Here is a 19,905-nt window from a genome sequence, read left to right on the forward strand (position 1 = left end):
TTGCTCTGGGGTCTGTGCACCCAGGAAGTCAAGAGATGCACGGGACTGAGACCCACTGGGCCAGCACTCTCATGTTGGACTTCCGGTCTCCGGAACAGGGAGCAGATAGCTTCCTATTGGCTTCCTATTGGCAGTAGCACGCAGCTCATTGAACAAGCAGAGTGCCACCCTAATGGGCCCATGATGCTAAACCCCACAGCAGTGTCAGATGTCACAGGCGCCAAAGATGCTAATCTTCAAAGCTACAAGCTTATCTCAAGGCTCTGGAAATGAACCCAAGTGCAGACTCCACCTTCAGCAAAGACAGCATTCCGTCCATGGGTGTCTTAGAAAAAACAACATTCAACACTGAACACACAACCCCAAATGAAGGCACTAGAAGGCAGCGGTGCTGCAGGATGAGGGTTAACACACAAGCTCCACTCTCATCATTCCTGAAAGAATCCCGAGAAGACGCACAGCACGGGTTCTGCAGAATTAACTGCCCTGCGCCTTGTTGTATGGCATCTGTGTTTGTTTCCCTTCAGCTCCTCCATCAGGCTCTGTAATGACAGCCAATGAGTGCACAGCAATTGGATTACAAACTCACAACTGGACAATTAGTTCTTCTGTCGAGAATATCTGCTAAAATCACAAGACAAAATCAGTTTGGCTCTCACGCTGCAACCCTTTAATACAGTTCTTCATGTTGTGATGACCCCCGACCATAAAATTATTTCATTGCTACTTCCATAACTGTAATTTTGCTACTGTGATGAGTCACATTGTAAGTATCTTACATGCAGGATACGTGATATGCGACTCCCAAAGTGGGTGCTGTTGAGAATTGCTGCCTTAGGGGCTGCTGCAGTCAGAGAACAAAGCCACTTTAGTCACCCTAACCTTCTGGTCCATATGAGGCGCCATGGGGCTTCTTGCTGGTTGCTCAGAACTTTCTATGCATCCTGCATTTGGTTTCCACTCGAGTCATCACGATGTGCATCTCCATCTTCCCATAAGGGAGTGTTTGTTCATCCTCAAAAATCTTCACCCAGTGGGCTTCCCAGTCAGGTAAGAACCAGTTACCCTGTCAACTCACGTGGGGACCGCAGGTCAGCAAAGCTCCTTGGAGCAGACTGTCTGGTGGCTGTCGAGTCTCATTTCTCCTTCCTTCTAGATAAGGGCTAGATTACACATCAAGCTTCTTGGGTGTTGTATGGCTGATTTCCACAGATACAGTTCTCCAGGCTGGCCTGGGCTTTATGGTGAGACGCCGTCTCAGAGACCCCGTAAGGAAAACAGGGTGTAGTAAGACACTTATGTGGGTGCTGCCGCTGGCAGACCTGGACTCCTCACGTGGGCAAGGCAGCTTTGCCGACTGTCTGATGCGGCGGGCAACAGGCCCACTCAGGAGGAGGGGTCAGGACGGTGTCTGCCCCAACTGCCTTGCCTCTTTTATGTCACATCAAGGGTTAGGTCTGCAGTCACTGCAGGCTGCTAGGTGCAGGTCCATCCTCACCCAGCTGTTCTTTCCCTAATGAGCTAACTTCACACTCTCGTCAGGTACCGGCCTTGCACTGAGCTCCGAGCCCACCCACAGACCTACCCATCTTTGTGCCAGCATGCTGCTACAGCTTGCACACAGCTTAGAGTTGGGAAACACAGGTCTGTGACTTTGTTTTCTTCAGGGTTGTTTGGTTCGTCATATCTCTCTGCACATGGATTCTGGGATGCAGGTAAGTTAGCCAGCTCTACCGTTTAGCTCTTGACTGCTCCCCATCCCACCCCACCCCACCGAGACCAGTGAAGAGCCTGCTCTAGGGTGCTGCTCCTGGGAAAGGCAAAGCCTCTAGGAGAGCTGTGGGACATTACCAGCGTGCCCTTAAGAAGAAGAAAGCATGGACCCTGGCTGCTTTCTTCAAGCCACAAGGTGCCGCCTACAAGCCCAAGGCCACAGGGGTAGCTGGCCCAGGATGGAAATCTCCAAAACCCATGAAAAGAAGCCTTTTCTGTGTGAGCTGATTGTCCCGGGACTCTGCTACAGTGACAGAAAGTGACACACAGGGACTGTGAGGACTGTGACCCTCGAGCTAACCTCAAGAGCCACGCCCGACTAAACCACAGACTTCTGTCTGGTTCCCTCTCTCCCTCCCTCCCCTCTTCCCTTCCTGAGATAGGGCCTCCTGCAGCCCAGGGTGGCCCTGAACTCAGGACCCTCCTGCCTCAGCTCCCAAGTGCAGGAACTACATGACTATCACCACTGGCTGTTTTATGCTTTCTAATGGCAAATGAAAGGGATCTATGCTCGTTTTAAATTTTTAAACATTTATTTTTATTTTCATTCCTATTTTACGTATGTGGGTATTTAGCCTGCATGTGTGTCTGTGTACCATGTGTGTTCAGTGCCAGCAGAGGCCCTCTGAAACTGAAGTTACAGATGGTTGTCAGCCTCCGTGTAGGTGCTAGGAATTGAACCTGAGTCCTCTGGGAGGGCGGCCAGGGTCTGTAACCACTGAGCCACCTCTCCAGCCCTGGAACTGGGATCTTCATTTCACTCAGTGTCTACTGATGGATGCCACAGAGAACCACAGCTCCTGTTTCCCAGGCTGTTCCCAGAGTCTGTAAACTTCCTGGCATGTTGCTTCGTCCCACGTGCTTTTTACTGGGTGGGTTAGGGTCTCCTCTGCAAGAGATCTCCCCGTCACAGACAGAGGTCCCCTTCTGTGAGGTGTAAGTGTCCTCTCTTCTACTTCCTTGATCAAATGCTGCTGTGTGACATTCTGTTTGTGTTCTGACACATGGGACGCTCAAACCTCTAACCCCAGCACTCAGGAGGTGGAGAGGGGAAGTGATACCGTAGGCAGAGATTGGGTCTCAGCTTTTCCTGAGAGACGAAGGAAGCAACTGGTGGCTGTTCCGGGCTCTCTCATCTCCTAGGTCTTTACCCCAGTAAAAACCTAGCTTGTTGGTTTTGATTGGTAAGACTGATTAGGATCCCGCTTCAGAATGCCTCACTAACCTTTCGGGAAGTGCTCAACCTCGAGGCGCCATCCACCCGCCTCTTGTCCCTGACCTCGGTGCCCAGTTTTTCACCACTGATTGCAACCGGAGGGGCATTTTGGCTTTTTTTTTTTTTTTTTTTTTTTTTTTTGATAAGAAATTCTGTATAGAATCCTAACAGCAATGGAGCGGTGGGAACTAAGGCCCTTTTCACATGCACCCCTCACTGCTGCCCAGATCAACAAGGCAGACACCTGCAGAGCTTGCCAAGCCTCAGTTTTTTTAGGAACTGTTTCCTCCTCCAGATCAGGCCTCCAGCTTGTACACGGTGTCAGCATGATCTCCCGCCAGCAGTAATTTGTTCTGTTTTATAATGGAATTACTGCTCCCGTTTGTGATGGACACAGTATACACTCACACACTCCACCTGGGGACTGCACATGAACAGTCGTGGAAGCCAGCACCTAGAGGGTGATGGTGAAACACGGTGTCTGTCGGCAGGCCTCACCAGTCAGAGAAAACGGAAACATGGGCTGTAAAATCACCTCTTCTGTCTGAGGTTCGCTGGTGGCGGATGTCCTTCTGCATATATGTTTCCCTCATTGGTTGATGAATAAGACACTGTCTGGCCAATGAGGCAGGAAGGTAGGCAGGACCAGGAGACAAGGAGAATTCTGGGAAAGGTAGGCAGAGAGAGTCCGCCAAACACAGTTACCATGTAGGCCACAAACGAGTAACGGGTCCAGACCCTTCTCCGGTAAGATAAGACCACGTGGAAATACTTAGATTAGTAGTTATGGGTTCATAACTAAGTCAGAGCTAGCCACTGGCCAACAGTTTTATAAGTAATATAGTATCTGTGTGCTCATTGGGGACTGAAGGGTGACAGGACCAGCCAGGACAAAAAAGCTCATTACAGTTCACTTTCAGAATTAGTGACATATCCTTTGTCCTGGTCAGTCACCAAATCTTTAAGTATCTTCATATTTTATTAGTCTCACTCATTAGACATCACTTTGACAACTTATGATGACTAACAGCCAGGAGAAAATCCACTCAGAGCATCTTGGTGGTGAAGTAATTCCAACATGGGCTAACTGAAAAACCACACAGAGAACATACCACATCCTACAGTGCCAAAGACCTTAAAAAGAACACCCAAAATGTCAGAGTTTGGGACAGAAGTTACTGTTGGGTAGTGGTGACCAGCGAAGGCACACAGGAACTTCTGGGAAAATGTCTGTTGGATGAATATGGCCATTTCTAAAATTTATCAAGCTTGAGATCCACAACTAGTATATAAGCATGGACGTATGTGTATGCATGTATGATCTATCTAGCTATCTAGCTATCTATCCATTCATCTACTAATCTATCTAACCATAAATCTACTTACCATCTATCTACCTATCAATCTATCATCTATCTAGCCATCCATCCACAGTGTAGTTGAGTTCAAAACAATTTGCATACTTAGATTACCCCATAAATGTCATAAAAATTAGCGCTGCATTATTTTCTGAGCTTCATTTTAAGTAGTAATAAAGATCTTTATACCGTGTCCCTACATTGAGCAACTGTTTCGACTTCCTTTTTTCCTCTCTACCCTTTGAGACAGGATCTCATGTGGCCCAGGCTAACCTGACTCACTGTCTGGACCAGGCTGGCCTTGAACTCCCAGTCTCAACCTCTTCTGTACTGGGCTCAGCAGTTTTTAGTGTGGTGTAATGAGAACGGGCACAGAACGGGCATTCACGGCTCAGATGCCTTTTACCTTTTGATGTGCCCGCTAAGGGCTTTTTCTTACATTAATATTTTAAAATATGAAATGAAAGTTACTGTATGCTGCTTCTGCTTTCTCATTTGTATAAATATATATAGCAGGTCTCAGAAATAAAAATATAATGTGTGATCTCAAAATTCTGCCGTTTCCATGGTAATTAAAACATAACACAGGAGTCGACAGCTGCCTAAGTCTGGTAATGTTTCACCCAGGAAACAGGGACGCTCACCAAGTCACCATGGATGTAGCCCTGTCAGTACCCTGTAAATCCATATTTGCCAGTCCCAAGGCACCCATGTCTTGCCAAGAAGGACACGAGTATCATCACAGCCAGCCAAATCAGTGCCAAATCAGTGCCAATGTTCCACCCAGGTCAGAGCAGGGTGGCAGACGCCATGGAGAGAGTGGGCTCAGCTGGTCACTTTTAACCTCAAATTCTAGCAAGGAGCTGGACAACACAGTGACAGCCATCACCGCCTTGCCACCGTCACTGAGTTCAGGACGGATCTTACCCTGAGTGTGAGAAAGTGAATGGTACCCACCAGGAGAGGGGGTAGGTGGCAGGGAAGGCCTGCCCTGAGCAATCTCCACTTCATGGAGGAGGCTGAAGAAACAACAGCATCAACAGCCACAGACAAGTCTCTACTGTCACGGAACATACGAAATTCTCAAAATGCTTTGGTCTGGTATGCTATTTACTGTTATGTCTGTGCGTTGTTTTGAACCCAGATCCCCTGCAGGAGCAGCCAGGGCTTTTGACCATCCCTCCCGCCCCATTAATTTTCAAAACATAACAGAATTGGCTTTTTGTGCAACTTTATGAGCTTGAACTCACACAATCTTAGAAACTTCTTTGTAATGGGTGTGCAGTGTTAATCCCCAGGAGGGATCACCCAGGGGACATGAAACAAAGTTTCATAAGTGTTATCCTAATGCTTTTCACCCATGAAAGAATAAGAAATGACAAACCAGTTCCCCCCAAACAGCTGTGGCCACAGGGCCAGTTACAAAGCCCAGGGCGCAGTGGAGATTATGTGTGTGCTCATCCTGCTTTTGCTGAAACACACGCCACACTCTATGTCCTGAGTCCTGTGTCTTGGTGGCCCATTACAACGGACACACATTCTCTGTATTTTGCCTATGTGCCCTGTGGTGAGGTCAGGCGCCTTTGACCGGTCCCAGGCCAAGTCAAAATACCTGAGAACGGAACAAGATGGAGGTCCACGACAGGGACTGCCATGTCGGAGCCCCGCAATATCAAGAGAAAGGAACAGGGAGCTGGGGGCAGCGGAGAAGGGAGTGAGGGTGAGGCTAAAGCCGGAAGGGCGGGGAAGGTGCCCTCCAGGAGCCGCCTACATGAACCACTGCTCACCCACTTAGCCTTGAAGCCTACTGTAAAAGCCTCAATGCTTCCTAAGCCCGCACCTTTGCTGAGCTATACTGGAAACAAAACAAAACAAAAACAAAAAAATACAACTCTTGGCCAATGCTGTTCGACGCCTGAGGACAGTTCTAATAGTCTACTCTTATTTTTTAAACCAAATATATCTACAAGTACACCGGTCTTTTGCTTTGACCCCAGCCCAATCCTAATGCCAGTGAGAGCAAGGCTGACTATTTGTTATCCATGAGTAATGTTTGCTCTTGTCAAGACTTGAGATCACCGGTATGCCAATCACCTTCCTTGGCCTGTCAGTCACTCATGGTACACAGACTTCTTAGGAAAGGTCAAAAGCGCTTTGTACTCCACCATAGGCTGCACATTCTAACTACTGAACGCATCAGGTCAGCTGGCGTGTTCTAGACAATTAAGTATAAAGCAAACCCGTTACAGCCCGCTCTCCAATCATGCCGACTAACCGTGCTCGCTATTTGTACTTTAAACGCCACAAAAGCCGGGACAGGGAGCCATTCGTTCATGCTGTGTGCAGCAGGGAGAAACTCAGCGTCTGAGCCGGGTAAATTCTGAATCGTGTCACTGCGTCGCTACTCAAAGATGGCACACATGGAATTAAACAAAGGTGAACTCCCTACTGTCGGGAACTGCCTCTCTGGTTTCCCCACGCTGTGGAGTAACTAAAAGTGAAACGGTGTCAAGAGACAGGTATCGAGGAACCATTGTTGTGCATGTGTGAGCACCTGCATTCACAACCACAGCAAAGGTAAAGACACATCTGTGACCCTGCACTCCTACAAGCAGACATGTCAGCTAACCCGGGGTACACAGAAGTGAACAATGCCCTGGCTCAAATGAGGTGGAAGATGGTGATTTACAGCCACATACGTGCTGTGGCGTGCAAGTACCTGTGTGCATACACGCAGAGGTTTCCTTTTAGGAACACAGTTTCTCGAAGAACTAGACTGAAAATATGTTTAAGACAAGAGAGTTGAGAAGCAATGCCTGGAAATAGTCCTTCCTCTCAATGGATAAAATGAGCAGTTGACACCCTCTGTTATTTTCACGTGTGTGTGTGTGTGTGTGTGTGTGTGTGTGTGTGTGTGCGCATGAATGTAGCTGCAACGTAGACAACACTCCCAACAATGACCCGAGTTCTCTGCAGGGAGGTTAGAAATGGAAATGACACAGCAGACTCCAAATCCAGGGACTGCACGGAGACCCAAGGCGCTAAATGGCAGCATCACCAGCGCAGGGTAGGAGAGGCTGAGGGCAAATGCCACCAGACAGCATTGAGAGAAGTGGCCCCTATGTAGGCAGAGCAATGTCACCGTAGTCTCGGGGCGAGTCGTAACACAGCAGACAATCCCGACAGACGAGTGCTCTGATAGATTATATATATATATATAAAGCCGGCCACAGGCCCTCACAGAGCTCTCAGCATGGGACAGCCCCTGGCTACCCTTTCTCTTTCAGTTCCCTTTCTGTGGCTGGTTAGCACAGAGCATCCACAAGAGTAACTGCCTGCTCCCCTCTCACCCGACCGTGAACTCCTCCAGCGAGTGCCTCGCACCGCACTGGCAGCCTCATCGTGGACCTCATTATCCAGGGCGCAAATGGTGCCAATTAGCTCCTGTGTGAGGGGCTGATGTGCAAAGGGCAACGGAAACCTGTGTGGGTCATTTGGACATTCATGCCCGTCGGGACCCCGGAGACGGCAGCGCCTTTACCTTCTGCAGTTCATCGTCCACTTGTGCCCAATCTGCCAGAAGGCGGTTTTGACTTTGAGGCTCAGCTTGAGCCCATCTTACCACACACACACACACACACACACACACACGGACACACACGGACACACGGACACGCACGCGCACGCGCACACACATGCATGCATGCACACACACAGTAGGATCATTCATTTTTTTTTTTATGTAAAACTAGAAATTGAAACACTTTGCCCCATGGCACTTAATAACATTAAAAAGATGTAGTCCTTTTCTAGTAACACTGGACACACCGGCCTGGGAGAGCACTCTATTAACTAGGGAGAGAGCAGCAGCAGCGTTTTACACAGCCGCCCTCCCTAGCTTCTGGGTTGACCCTGTCTGCACTGTGGCACCGTAGGGGCCACAAGAGAAACCAAACCCCTCAGAAGCTACTGACTGACCAGCTGGAGGAGCAGAAAGACAGACGGCTCAGCAAAGCAAAGCAAATCCAGCATGTAAGTAAGTAACAGGGACCATCATGAGTCTCTGAAGTGGTGTCAGAGCAGACCCGACAAACACAGGTTTAAAGAGCATTTTACAGCAAGAGGAAGCCCTCAAAACCAGCCCCAGCCCTCCTGGAAAGGGAAGAAGTTTGGCTATCTTCTCTCCTCCAGAACAGAACCTCAGCGGGGCTGTGATCAAGTCCCACAGGTCAGGTTGTATGAAAGCATAAGGCTACAGTAGATCACCGCTCCTGACTTCCAGGAGCCTCTTCTGGTTATCACCGGCTACCACAGCAGCTCCTCCGGAGGCAGGCAGGCGCCAAGAGCCAAGCACGGGGAGTCCCTTGATCTAGAGCAGATGGAAGGGCAGAGCTGGGAATGGTGGGACCAGACACAGGGATGGAGAGCCTCGAGAGGCAGAGGGTGGCTGCCAGCCTCATGCACACCGCCATGGAGATCAAGCTTGAAATGGGAAGGCACAGTGCTGAGCTTATTTACAAAGGGAAATGAAAAGCAAAGCTGTGCGAGGCCACCCTACCCATTCCTTACCCCCCGCCCCCCAACTCGTGCCCTGGATGGCCTCCACTGTGGCGCCACCATTCCCTCACTACCGCCCCTTTCAAAGGGTCTCTGGTCACACAAAGCCCCACCATGTCCCAGCACTGCTATAACGGGCAGAAAATTCTTATGGGCTTCATGTTTTCTTTCAGTTTTCTGAAATAAAATGTGGTCTCTACCCTCAGTGTGTAGGGGGAGGGGGGAACAACCCCCAAATGCATTATTATCCTTCTGTTCCCCCGGCAAGGACGGCCTAGAATCATGAGGTACCTGCTGGGCAGGTGCTCAGCAGGGGGCTGCTGAGCCATCCGGTTACTGAGAGGGGGCTCACAGCCAGTGAGAGAGGGGGGCGCTGACAAAGATGCCCAGAGCAGGCTGAGAAGAGGCAATGAGCGGTGAGCGTCCCCAGAGGTGGACAGCCCAGAAGCGAGGTGGCTCTCTGTAGATCCACCTAAGGCCCGCCCTGTGACCCACCGCAGGGCTCTGACACTCTGACACTGTGGGCTGTGAGCTTGCTAATTTACCCCACCTAAGAAGGATTTTCTCAGCCAATGGCACCGCGCAGGAAGAAGCATCCTGTCCACAGTGGTGGCCTGCCTTTGCCTGCATTTTAGGGCAAGAAATAGGTTAACCACCATGATACCCTATAAATGGAATCTGTAAAACAGTTGTCAGCAAAATCATACTTAAAAAGACCACAAGTTTCAAGGTCTTTGGATCTTCGACAAGGCAGACATCTGCCATTCACTGAAAGGACGAAAGGCCAACCCTCTAATTCAGCAGTCCCTGGGAAGTCCATTCGGGGACAAGGAAGCGAGCAATGCCTCGGAGAATCCAAAAAGTTTATTCAGACAGAGAAACAGAACTGTGTCCCCGTGTGCTGTGTGGACCACAGAACTGTGTCCCCGTGCGCTGTGTGGACCACAGAACTGTGTCCCCGTGCGCTGTGTGGATCACAGAACTGTGTCCCTCTGCAGTGTGTGGATCACAGAACTGTGTCCCCGTGCGCTATGTGGATCACAGAACTGTGTCCCCGTGCGCTGTGTGGACCACAGAACTGTGTCCTCTCTGTTTTGTGTGGATCACGCATGAGGAAGTGTGCACAAATAAACCCCTGCATTAGTTACTTTTCTTCTTATGACAAAATATCCGAGAAAAGCAGCTTAAGGAAGGGTTCGTTTTGACCAGTTTGGAGGGAAATCCATGACGGCATCGAGGGCCCATGGTGGGGGAAATGTGGGTGGTGGGGGAAATGTGGGTGGGGAGGCATGGCAGGGGCTGGGGGACACACATGCATGGCGGCAGGAGCTGGGAGGACACACATGCATGGCGACAGGGGCTGGGGGACACATGCATGGCAGGGGCTGGGGACACACATGGCACAAAAGCAAACAGCAGCTGGGTCACATGGGCTCTGCGGTCAGAAAGCAGAGAAAATGGTTCTGCTCAGTGGCCACCAGCACACAACGGTGCCAACCACACTCAGGGAAGGGCCTCTTCCAATTAGACCTTTCTGGAAACCAGAGCTGAGTCTAAATCTTAGCTAGTTGACAGTCAAGATTTAGCCACCACATCCTAAGACAATGACTGAGTTTCCAGGGTCCGTTTCCTCTCAAGAGTGAAAACTTGAAGACACTAGGGAAGCCGCGTAAAAGCCACATCTGGAACATGTCCAGATTTTCATGATTTCCCCCTCGTCACTTTTAACTGCCTCGCCCTCACCCATCCGATAGCGATTTGCCTAAGCGATGGCTCTGCCTCAGCAAGTGCTTTTCATCAGTTTTCATTTCATTTAATTAAATTACATCAATCACGGTAACAAGAACGCCATACATAAACAAATTTTGGCGGGAAATCTCTCTTTACAAGCACTTAGCAAGCAGACACTGCCCACAGAGCCTACTTCCCAACCAATTCCAGGGGAATGAGGTTACAGGAGAGGCCTTCTATCACACTGGAATGTCTCTCGGACAGGTTTGTAGATGCTTACAAAGCAAGGAGCATATCTTACTGGTATCTGGTATGTTTCAGCATAAAATAAACACACATCTTATGCCTCTCTCTAATTATCCCTACACCACCCAAAGAGCACAGAGCCACATTTTAACTGGATAAGGACAGAAGATGAGAGGCAGCCTAGAGTAAGACTAGGAAACATCAGAAAAGACCAGCAAGAATGAATAAACACAAATAGGGAGACAGGCTGGGTGTGGTTGCTCACACCTGTAACCTAGTCCTCAGGAAGGTGAGTAGACACAGGGTTTCACAGTTCAAGCCCAGCCAGGGATATCTCATGGGACTGTCTTAAAACCGCAGGCACAGATGTGTGTGTGGAATCCAGCCCATGATTCCACCTGAGAGGACCCAAACTGGAGCCAAAACCCAACACATGCAAAACACCGCAAGCAGAGACCATGGGCAGCACCGCTGGCTGTGGTCTCTGTCCTGGTCACGCTCCCAATTAAATCCTCAGACTCTGAGCAGAGTGGCTAACCCTGCGGGTGCTTGGGGTTCAATTCCTCACACGCAGAGGATGCATTTGAACTCAGTAAAGACAAGGCACTGTGTGGAGGGACGTCATAGGCGGCAGTGAGCTGCCCGGTGTGGGTGCTGGGAACTGAACTTGCGTCTCTACCTCGGAGCCATCTCTTCAGCCTCCACATCGTATTCCTTGATTGTGCAGTATCTTCTTGCAAACAACAGAACTTTAGGATTTTGCTGAGGCTTTTTAAATTAATGTATTTAATGTCTGAGCACTCTATCTACATGTATACCTTTATGCCAGAAGAGGGCACCAGATTCCACTCTAAATGGCTGTGAGCCACCATGTGGGAACTGAACTCAGGACCTCTGGAAGAGCAGCCAGTGCTCTTAACTGCTGGGCCATCTTTCCAGGCCCCCCAAGGTTGTCTTAATATGCTTCCCAAAAGTATAGCCAGCAAGCTTATCAACTATAACTCTGAAATTCTCACATAACTATCACTAAGAGCACTAGGGGAAACGTGATTCATTTGCTCTCGAACAAATCCTTGGTAAGAATTGCTTCATCAAGCTTCATCGCTTGAAACCACTCAGCTCCTGGGGATCCACCCTGGAGAGGAAACAGTGGGGACTAGGCAGGCCTGTGGATTAAGGGAGGAAGGATTTGCTTTGGCTCATGGTTGGAAGGTTCAGTTCATGGCTCCTGAGTCCAGGAGCTCAGGGAGAGCATCTTAGCAGCAGGAACACAAAGTAAAAGTTTTCTCCACTTCTTGGTGAACAGGAAGCAGAGACAGGGTCATACAATACAGGAAGAAGCTACAAGCTATCGCCCCAGGACAGGACCCAGGGACCTACCTGCACTAAATCGGCCTCATCTCCAACCTTTCACCACCTCCCAATAATGCTCTAACATTACAAATCTGCTCTCCTGATCTCATCCTGTCTGGAGACACACACCCGGCTCATTTCTGTCCTGTCAATATGGCAATAAAGTTAACTATTACTGTGCTCAAAGAAGAGACAGCAGGAGAGCCACATGCCTGGTGAGGCTTGCGGTGAGAGCCCAGGTCATACACAGCTACACTCAGCAGAGTGTAGGTGGCAACGGGTGGGAACGGGCTCAAGGCACACCAGTACTGAGAGACGGAGCAGAGTCAGCAACCGGGTGGGGGTGTACGGGTGGGAGGGTGTGCAGGTTGGGCTGAGGGTGTGGAGAGGAGGAGGAAGGGTAGGACGCCGACGTGAGGGGCAAACTGAGACACAAACAAAACCAGGTGAGTGTGTGTGGAGGCACACAGCTGGGAAGACACAGGCGCTAACTGCTAAAAGGCGAGGCCGCCAACTTCCTGTTGTGGGTCAGGTACAGTGCCTGCCCCTTTAGCGCATCCCCAACTGAGGCTGGGACTCACTGACTCTCACTCAGCTACCCGCTCACCAGGACGACCTTCGGCAGCCATGATGCAGAGGGACAAGAGTGTGGGAATCACGCCCACGTGCCCTGGACGCGGGCATGTGCCCTCGTCTCACTCGGACCTCACCTTTGGCAGCAAGCCCTGCCCACCCCCGACACTTGCGGTTATTTCCCAGAGCGCTCCTGCAGGGTGTGCAGCTGAGGGCTGCGTGAGTGCTCTATGTGGAAACTCGGGGACCAACTCCACGGTAACCAGTCTCAAGCAATCTGTTACCGCAGTCCACTCCACTCCAGAGACGGAGAACACACACAAGGGAGTGTTAAAGTAAGTAAACCCTGGCATAAGGTAAAGAGCAATTCTCTGCAGTGAGCTCACTAGGAAACTAAGTCCCAAGAGACCACTCACTCTCAGAGGGCCTACAGTGAGACACACAGACGACAGTCAGTTCGGTTTCTAACCAGTAGGGGGCGCTGCATCATATCAACTTACTCTCCCCACACCCACAAACCAGTAATTCAACAAGAACAGAGACAACTCGCTGGTCACTAGAACCTAAAAAGTAGGACTGCGGGCTCGCTCCCAGTGTGAGAAGCCGGCTTAGTTCCACCTTAGGGAAACACCCCGCCACCCCGTCCCTCCCCGCCATGTACAAGGGAAACAAACGGTGAGCCTTCAGCAGACTGGAAAACAGAAACGCTATCTATCCACACCGGATGTTTGCACCGTGTGGCCCCTTGCTATCCTCGGGATTCTGCACTCACGGATGTGGCCCTCTGATGGAAAGGAATCCGAGACCAAGGGGATGTCTCACAAGCGAGGTGGCTTCTGCCGAGCTGATCTGTGAGCTGAACTTCATGGCCTTTTTAACACCTAACTTTTAACTCATAAAAACGGCACATTCAGCATGCTCTCTCTGTCCTGTCACGCTCTGGTCCATTCCCAATTAATCTATTTTACAAAGCCATGTTTTTAAAGGCGGCACTAGATGGCGGTAAACACACAAATGCCACAATGGGGTTCCCCCCCCCCCCCTTACTCAACTAGAGGTTGCAGTAACTCCAACTCTAAGGAGGAAAGAAATAAAGGCACAAAAAGAAGTAAAAACCACTGAAGTTATCTAGTGTTGCAAACATGAACACAAACCATACCCACGCCACACGGTGGCTGGAGAAGCTGAGCCGATCAACATGCCCTTCTAAATCTGAGTCTGAATTTCATCATGGCTTTATAAACTTACAAGGCCACACACCCAAAACGTATGCCTCCTCATTTATTTCTAAATGCTCTTTTTTTTTTTTTTTTTTTTTTTTTTTTTTAATCACAAGGCCACAAGGCATTCAGCTGAGGTCTCAGTAATGCTGGAGTAAAATTGGGTAACTTACTTTCTATTGTTATAACGTCATTTCTAACATTTTTTCTTTTTCCTGTCTGAAGTTGGGCTTTTACTGCCACAGAAAAATACTCAACTTATCAACCACAGCTGGGGAACTCTCAGGTGATCTTCACAGCTGCCCTGGTCAGCAGGACCTGGGTCAAGGAAGAAGCACCAGGCCCACCCTGGACCTGATCAGAACACTATCAGACACAAAGGGAAGCAGCAGCCTGGTCCCTGAGCCGCTGAGCCCCCAGGCCGTCGGCCCTGAGCCGCTGAGCCGAGCCTGGACGAGACCTCTGCAATCCCACCTCCCACTGGAACTGCTCTGCTGTGTGGACCGGCTGCTATCAGGCTTCCCGTCTCCCGGGACTGCCACCCCTCCTTGCTCCTGCTCAACTCTCACCAAGAACCCATTGGACAGCCAGGCCCACCTTAACCTCGGCTCTGAGGATCACAGTCCTGGGAAATCGCCATCCAGCACTCCAGCCGGCCTCTCCTGCATCTGGGAGCTTTTAATTCAGTTCCCAACACTTGCCTAACTCTGGACTCAGTACCAAACCAAGTCGAGACCTGTGGAGCCGCAGCGCATTTCTGGAGCCTCCAGGCTCCCACAGGCCCTGACGAATGGCCTCTGTAAGCCCAGGCAGCTTTCGGGTCTTTCCCCTTACACTCTGCAAATGGCTCTCCCAAACCCTGTTCTACTCCCCAGATTCCACAGACATATTGGCACCCACCAGGGTCATCTTTCTCCCCTCCTAATTGGTGTCTAAAAATTGTTCTCCCAAATGCACGACATTGTGTACAGGGCACCCACTATGAGGACAGAAGAAAGGGCCCAGCAGCATGGGCCTCTTCATGGGATACAGCAAGCTCTGCGGTAGTATGGATTTAACTGGCCCCATTAAGCGCATAGGGACTGACACCAAGGAGGGTGGCTTTGTTGGAGGAGATACTGCCTTGTTGGAGGAAATATGTCACTGCAGGGGTGGGCTTTGATGTAAGCACTGCTTAATCGGCCACGCTAGCGGCAGTATGGAAGACAGAGGTCGTGGGTGTGATTTGCTGCACTGGAGTGTGTGTGTGAGGGTGTGACCTCAAGAAGCTTGGGAGAAGAATTTTCGTATGTTGCCTAGAGATCATTCTTGTGATGTTTTGGTGAAGTGACTGAGTTTTGCCTTTGTCTGAAGAGTCTGCCTGAGGCTAAAGTGAAGAGTTTTGGATTAATTCCATTGGCAGAGAAAATCTCCAAACAGCCTAGTATAGACCCTGTCGTGTGGTTGTTAGTGGTAACTGTAATGAAGATTTACAACCAAAAGGAGCGAGCTCAGCAAATAAAAATACAAAATGTACAGGTTAAGAAAAGAGGCACCAGGTAGAACTGAACTAAACCCTGTGTTCAAGAAGACAAATGGATTAAGAAATGGAATAGAGGGAGCGGTGACCTCAGGGCGAGACCCCACCCAGCTACGTTTCCAACCTGTGAAAAGGAGCTAACGAAAATCTTAGAGCCGGGCGTGGTGGTGCAACCTTTGATGCCAGCACTAGGAAGGCAGAGGCTGGCAGTTCTGAGTTTGAGGCCAGCCTGGTCTATAGATCCAGTTTCAGGACAGCCAGGCTTAGGCAGTGAAGGACAGACAGACATCTGGTGAAGATGTAATTGAGCGAGAGGGCCATGCTCCAGCCCCAGTGAGCAGCAAACCCGGCAGCTTCAGCCTCGTGGTTGTGAGTTAAAGATGAATAAACGGGCTATGGAATTTGCCCGAGACTAAGGAAAGCGCTGAGGCCACGCATGTGTCAGGAGGCCTAGGGAGGCCACTGTGCGAAGCTGTAAAGTTGAAGCCTGGGTTGCCTTGTAAACTCCAAAATGTTAGAAATGCCAGAGTCATGAGACACCTGCCGAGGAGAGCGGATAACGGGTGGAGCCAGCCCGAGACAAAGCGTGCTGCAGTCAACAGAGCTGGCAAGTGTGGCAGACCTGACCACAGTTTGACATCAGACATGGAGATGTGGAGTCTGGCTGGAGTGGTCTGGCTTTGGTCCAGTATCTCCTCACCATGCTCCCTTCCCTATGGTTAGAATGGTAGTGTAGATACTGTGCCATTATATGTTGGAAGTATGTGATCTGCTGTTTGATTTTGATTTTACAGGGGATTACAAAAGAGAATTTGATCTTTAAAACATTGTTGAGACTGTGAAAGACTATGGATGTAGGGTAAAAGGGCCACCCAAAGAAACACACCCTGACCCTGAAACCAGAGCCAAAGAAACACACCCTGACCCTGGGTGCAGAACCAATTCACTGGCCCTGAAACCAGAGACAAAAGGTTAAAAAGCACCATTGGGGGGAAAAAAAAAAATCCACAGCCTGGCCCTGAAACCAGAGTCAAAGAAACATACATTTAGCCTTGAACCAGAGCCAAAGAAACATATCCTGACCCTGACCAACCTCAGGACAAAAACCAGCCAGTTCCTGAACATGAAATCCAGCCAGTCTCCAAACTTACCCAAGCTCAAGGATTGAAATTCAACATTCCCACCCTGAGAACTCTTCACTCTGGAAAAACCCCACCCCTAGGAAACTATGTATTAGCTCCTATCACCCGTGTAGTTTGAAGCTGCCTTTTTCCACCCTGGCAGTGGCAGCCACTCTCCTGGATTCCTCCCTCCCAACAAATCTCTTGAATAAGGCTTGGACGACAGCCTTCTCTTGCTTTCACACAGAGCTGTACGCATTACCTGGCTTCCGACGGCCAGGACACCTTTTCCTCCAGAGCTATAACACTTACAATGGGGACTTTTGAAGTTGGACTAAATGCATTTTGCATTATGATACTGTTGTAAGTTTATGGGAGCCAGGGAGTGGAATGTAATTGACCCTCATAAACTCATAGAGGCTGACACTATGAGGAGGTGCAGCTTTGTTGGAGTAGATATGGCCTTTTCGGAGGAAACATGTCACAATGGGGGTGGGCTTTGAGGTCTCATGTATGCCCAAGCCATGCCCAGTGCCCCAGTTCACTTCCTGTTGCCTTCTGATCAAGACGTACCCAGCGCCATGTCTGTCTGCACGCTGCCATGCTCCCTACCATGATGACAATGAACTGAACCTCTCAAGTGTAAGGTAGACACTCCAATTAAACAATTTCCTTTATAGGAGTTGTGGTGGTCATGGCGTCTTCACTGCTAAGACAAGGTCACAACTTCATTTATTTGTCATCCCCAAATCCAGAATCCTTGGGTGTATGACACCCCACTCATCCGTCTTACCAGGTTCTGTTCCTATGCATTCCCACAAGTATTACATTTTTAACTGAGGCACGAAAGATCACAATGGTCTTTGCTGTTGAAAATTACCAACAGCTCTGAGGATTTCCTGCTCACGTTTCGTCCTTGATTAATTTTCCAGACTTGGTGGGAATGCAAACACAGCAAACAGAACAATGAGACCCACACAGCCAGAGTACCTGTGTCTTATGTGTGAGGCCATGTGCCTTTCTACAAATCAGCACAGAGCTTGAGTGTTTTATAGTAGACAGAGCTGCAGAGAACCAGGCAGAAAATGACAACTGTTGGCTCTTCATGTCAACTAAGGTGGAGGGGACATAATCTTCCCCGTGGAGCTCAAAGCCACTCATCGTAAGCCCCACCCCTAGAGACTTCCAGCCGATGGGCTTCACCCCTAGACTACTCTGGCAGCAAGATCTGACTCCTTGAGGCTCAGGCCTAAGGAGATCCAATGGCTAGGCCCCATCCCCAGACTACAACCCCTCAAACCAGGAGAGTGGCTAGACCCCACCCTATAGAAAGAGGATGAAAGGCGCAAGATCATGCCACAGAATCCCACCAATCCCTGAGCTTGTACCAGAGTCTGACCACAGAATCCCACCAATCCCTGAGCTTGTACCAGACTCTGACCACAGAATCCCACCAATCCCTGAGCTTGTACCAGAGTCTGACCACAGAATCCCACCAATCCCTGAGCTTGTACCAGAGTCTGACCACAGAATCCCACCAATCCCTGAGCTTGTACCAGAGTCTGAACACAGAATCCCACCAATCCCTGAACTTGTCACAAGATCAGGTTGCGTAATCCCTCCAATACCAGGCCAACCTGGAAAGCAACTCACACACACACACACACACACACACACACACACACACACACACACACACACAGAGAGAGAGAGAGAGAGAGAGAGAGAGAGAGAGAGAGAGAGAGAGAGAGAAACCCTATATAAACTCTGTTTTCTGATCAGTTCTCTACCAGCCACCCTCCTGGGTTTTCTCTCCCAATAAATCATGTGTGTGAGGTTTGTTGTATGGTATGACTTATGGTATCCATTGGCTTCTGACTGCCAGGATACCTTTCTCTTCTGAACTGTAAAACTTCCATTGGAGAGCTGTAACACTCACACCAACAAGAGTTTCTTAGAATTTGCTTAAGAAAATAGAAGGGACATTTCCCTAGAACAAGCTAAAACCACACATTAAGTCCACAGAGCGTCCATCCCAATGATAAACGAAGCAGCGTCTGGAAGGCCCCCTCCTGCAAGCTGGCAAGCAGCAGCCCCGCACAGCCTGCACTCTCCAGCCTCCTGTCCTGGCAGGATTTGCCTTCTCGCCACGCAGGCATGCGTCTCACCACAGACTGCAGGCGCAGCTGGGCTGGAGGACAGCAGAGGCCTATGGTGCGGATGACACTGTCACTCACCTCCACAGCCACCACGATCAAAACCAGGTCCGTTTTGGATTCTGGAAAGACTGCATTCACTTGTGGTGACATTCCAATCAGAGCGCAGTTAGTGACCACAGATATAATACTCATCGTTTCAAAAGCCAACTGAAAGGGGAAAAGGCGTGGCATTAATGGCAGCAACAGCCTTGTCCAGTGTTCATGTTATCCGGACCCCAAGGGAAAGCCGTTTCCTAGGGTCTGTGTAAGCTACAAACATGTTAACCCTCTTAAGAAAGCTGACCCATTGGCGGGCATCTTAGACTCCTTCGGCTTGCCTACTCCTGAGTAACATGTGCAGCCTTCCCACTGGGGGTGGCCTGGCTTTGGGTGTGGTATGCCTGCAGCACTGTTTGTGTTACTCAGCCCTGCTTGTTTGTGAGAGGAGTTTAAAGAGCATCACAGAGTATTAGCAAACACAGAAGCCAGGCTTCACTGGGACTTGCAGAACACTGGCAGGGGTCCCACAGTGAGGTCCATGTGTCTATCCCATGGTGTGTCACTGGGTAATGGTGGGGAACCTCTGTGCTCTCCTTTCTGTTACGGTAAAGCTCTTGGTGGCTGCCACCTGATAACTGAAGCCACTCCGACAGCTAGTGCATGAGGACTGAACCTCTGCCTCTTCTTCCAGTGGCCAAGGGTGCATAAAGTAGCTGCTTTGTCCCACAGAGTAATTTTGTGAGTGACTGTGTTTGATCTGTCCCTTCTGTTTTATGTTTATAGTCCTTACCCTTCTCTGACGGTTTAGATAGTAATTATGATCCTATTGAACATCAAAAGTGATTTTACACATCCCTTATCCACTGGTATTATTTGAATTGCTTGGCCTTATGTCACTTGGTATTTTCAGTGAAGCTGATGTATAGTCTATACTCTGTGAAGTCATACCTTCACGAGGTGGCTAAGTTCATGCACAAGGTCTGTGTATCTTTATGTAAGTCCCACTCGCCTTTATGCCATCCTCACATAAGAAGCTTGTC

General features: G+C 49.6%; 1 protein-coding gene across 1 annotated transcript in view; it reads right to left on the reverse strand.

The window, feature by feature from the left end:
* Positions 1-19,905, reverse strand: part of Ano10 (anoctamin 10) — a 110,257-nt gene that overhangs the window by 59,943 nt on the left and 30,409 nt on the right. The window contains exon 11 of the mRNA XM_051202817.1: positions 18,905-19,033. Within this exon, the coding sequence (XP_051058774.1) occupies positions 18,905-19,033 (129 nt within the window). The remainder of the gene's footprint in view (positions 1-18,904; positions 19,034-19,905) is intronic.

The sequence above is a fragment of the Phodopus roborovskii genome, unplaced genomic scaffold (genome assembly GCF_943737965.1).
Source record: "Phodopus roborovskii unplaced genomic scaffold, PHOROB, whole genome shotgun sequence".
Lineage (NCBI taxonomy): Eukaryota > Metazoa > Chordata > Mammalia > Rodentia > Cricetidae > Phodopus > Phodopus roborovskii.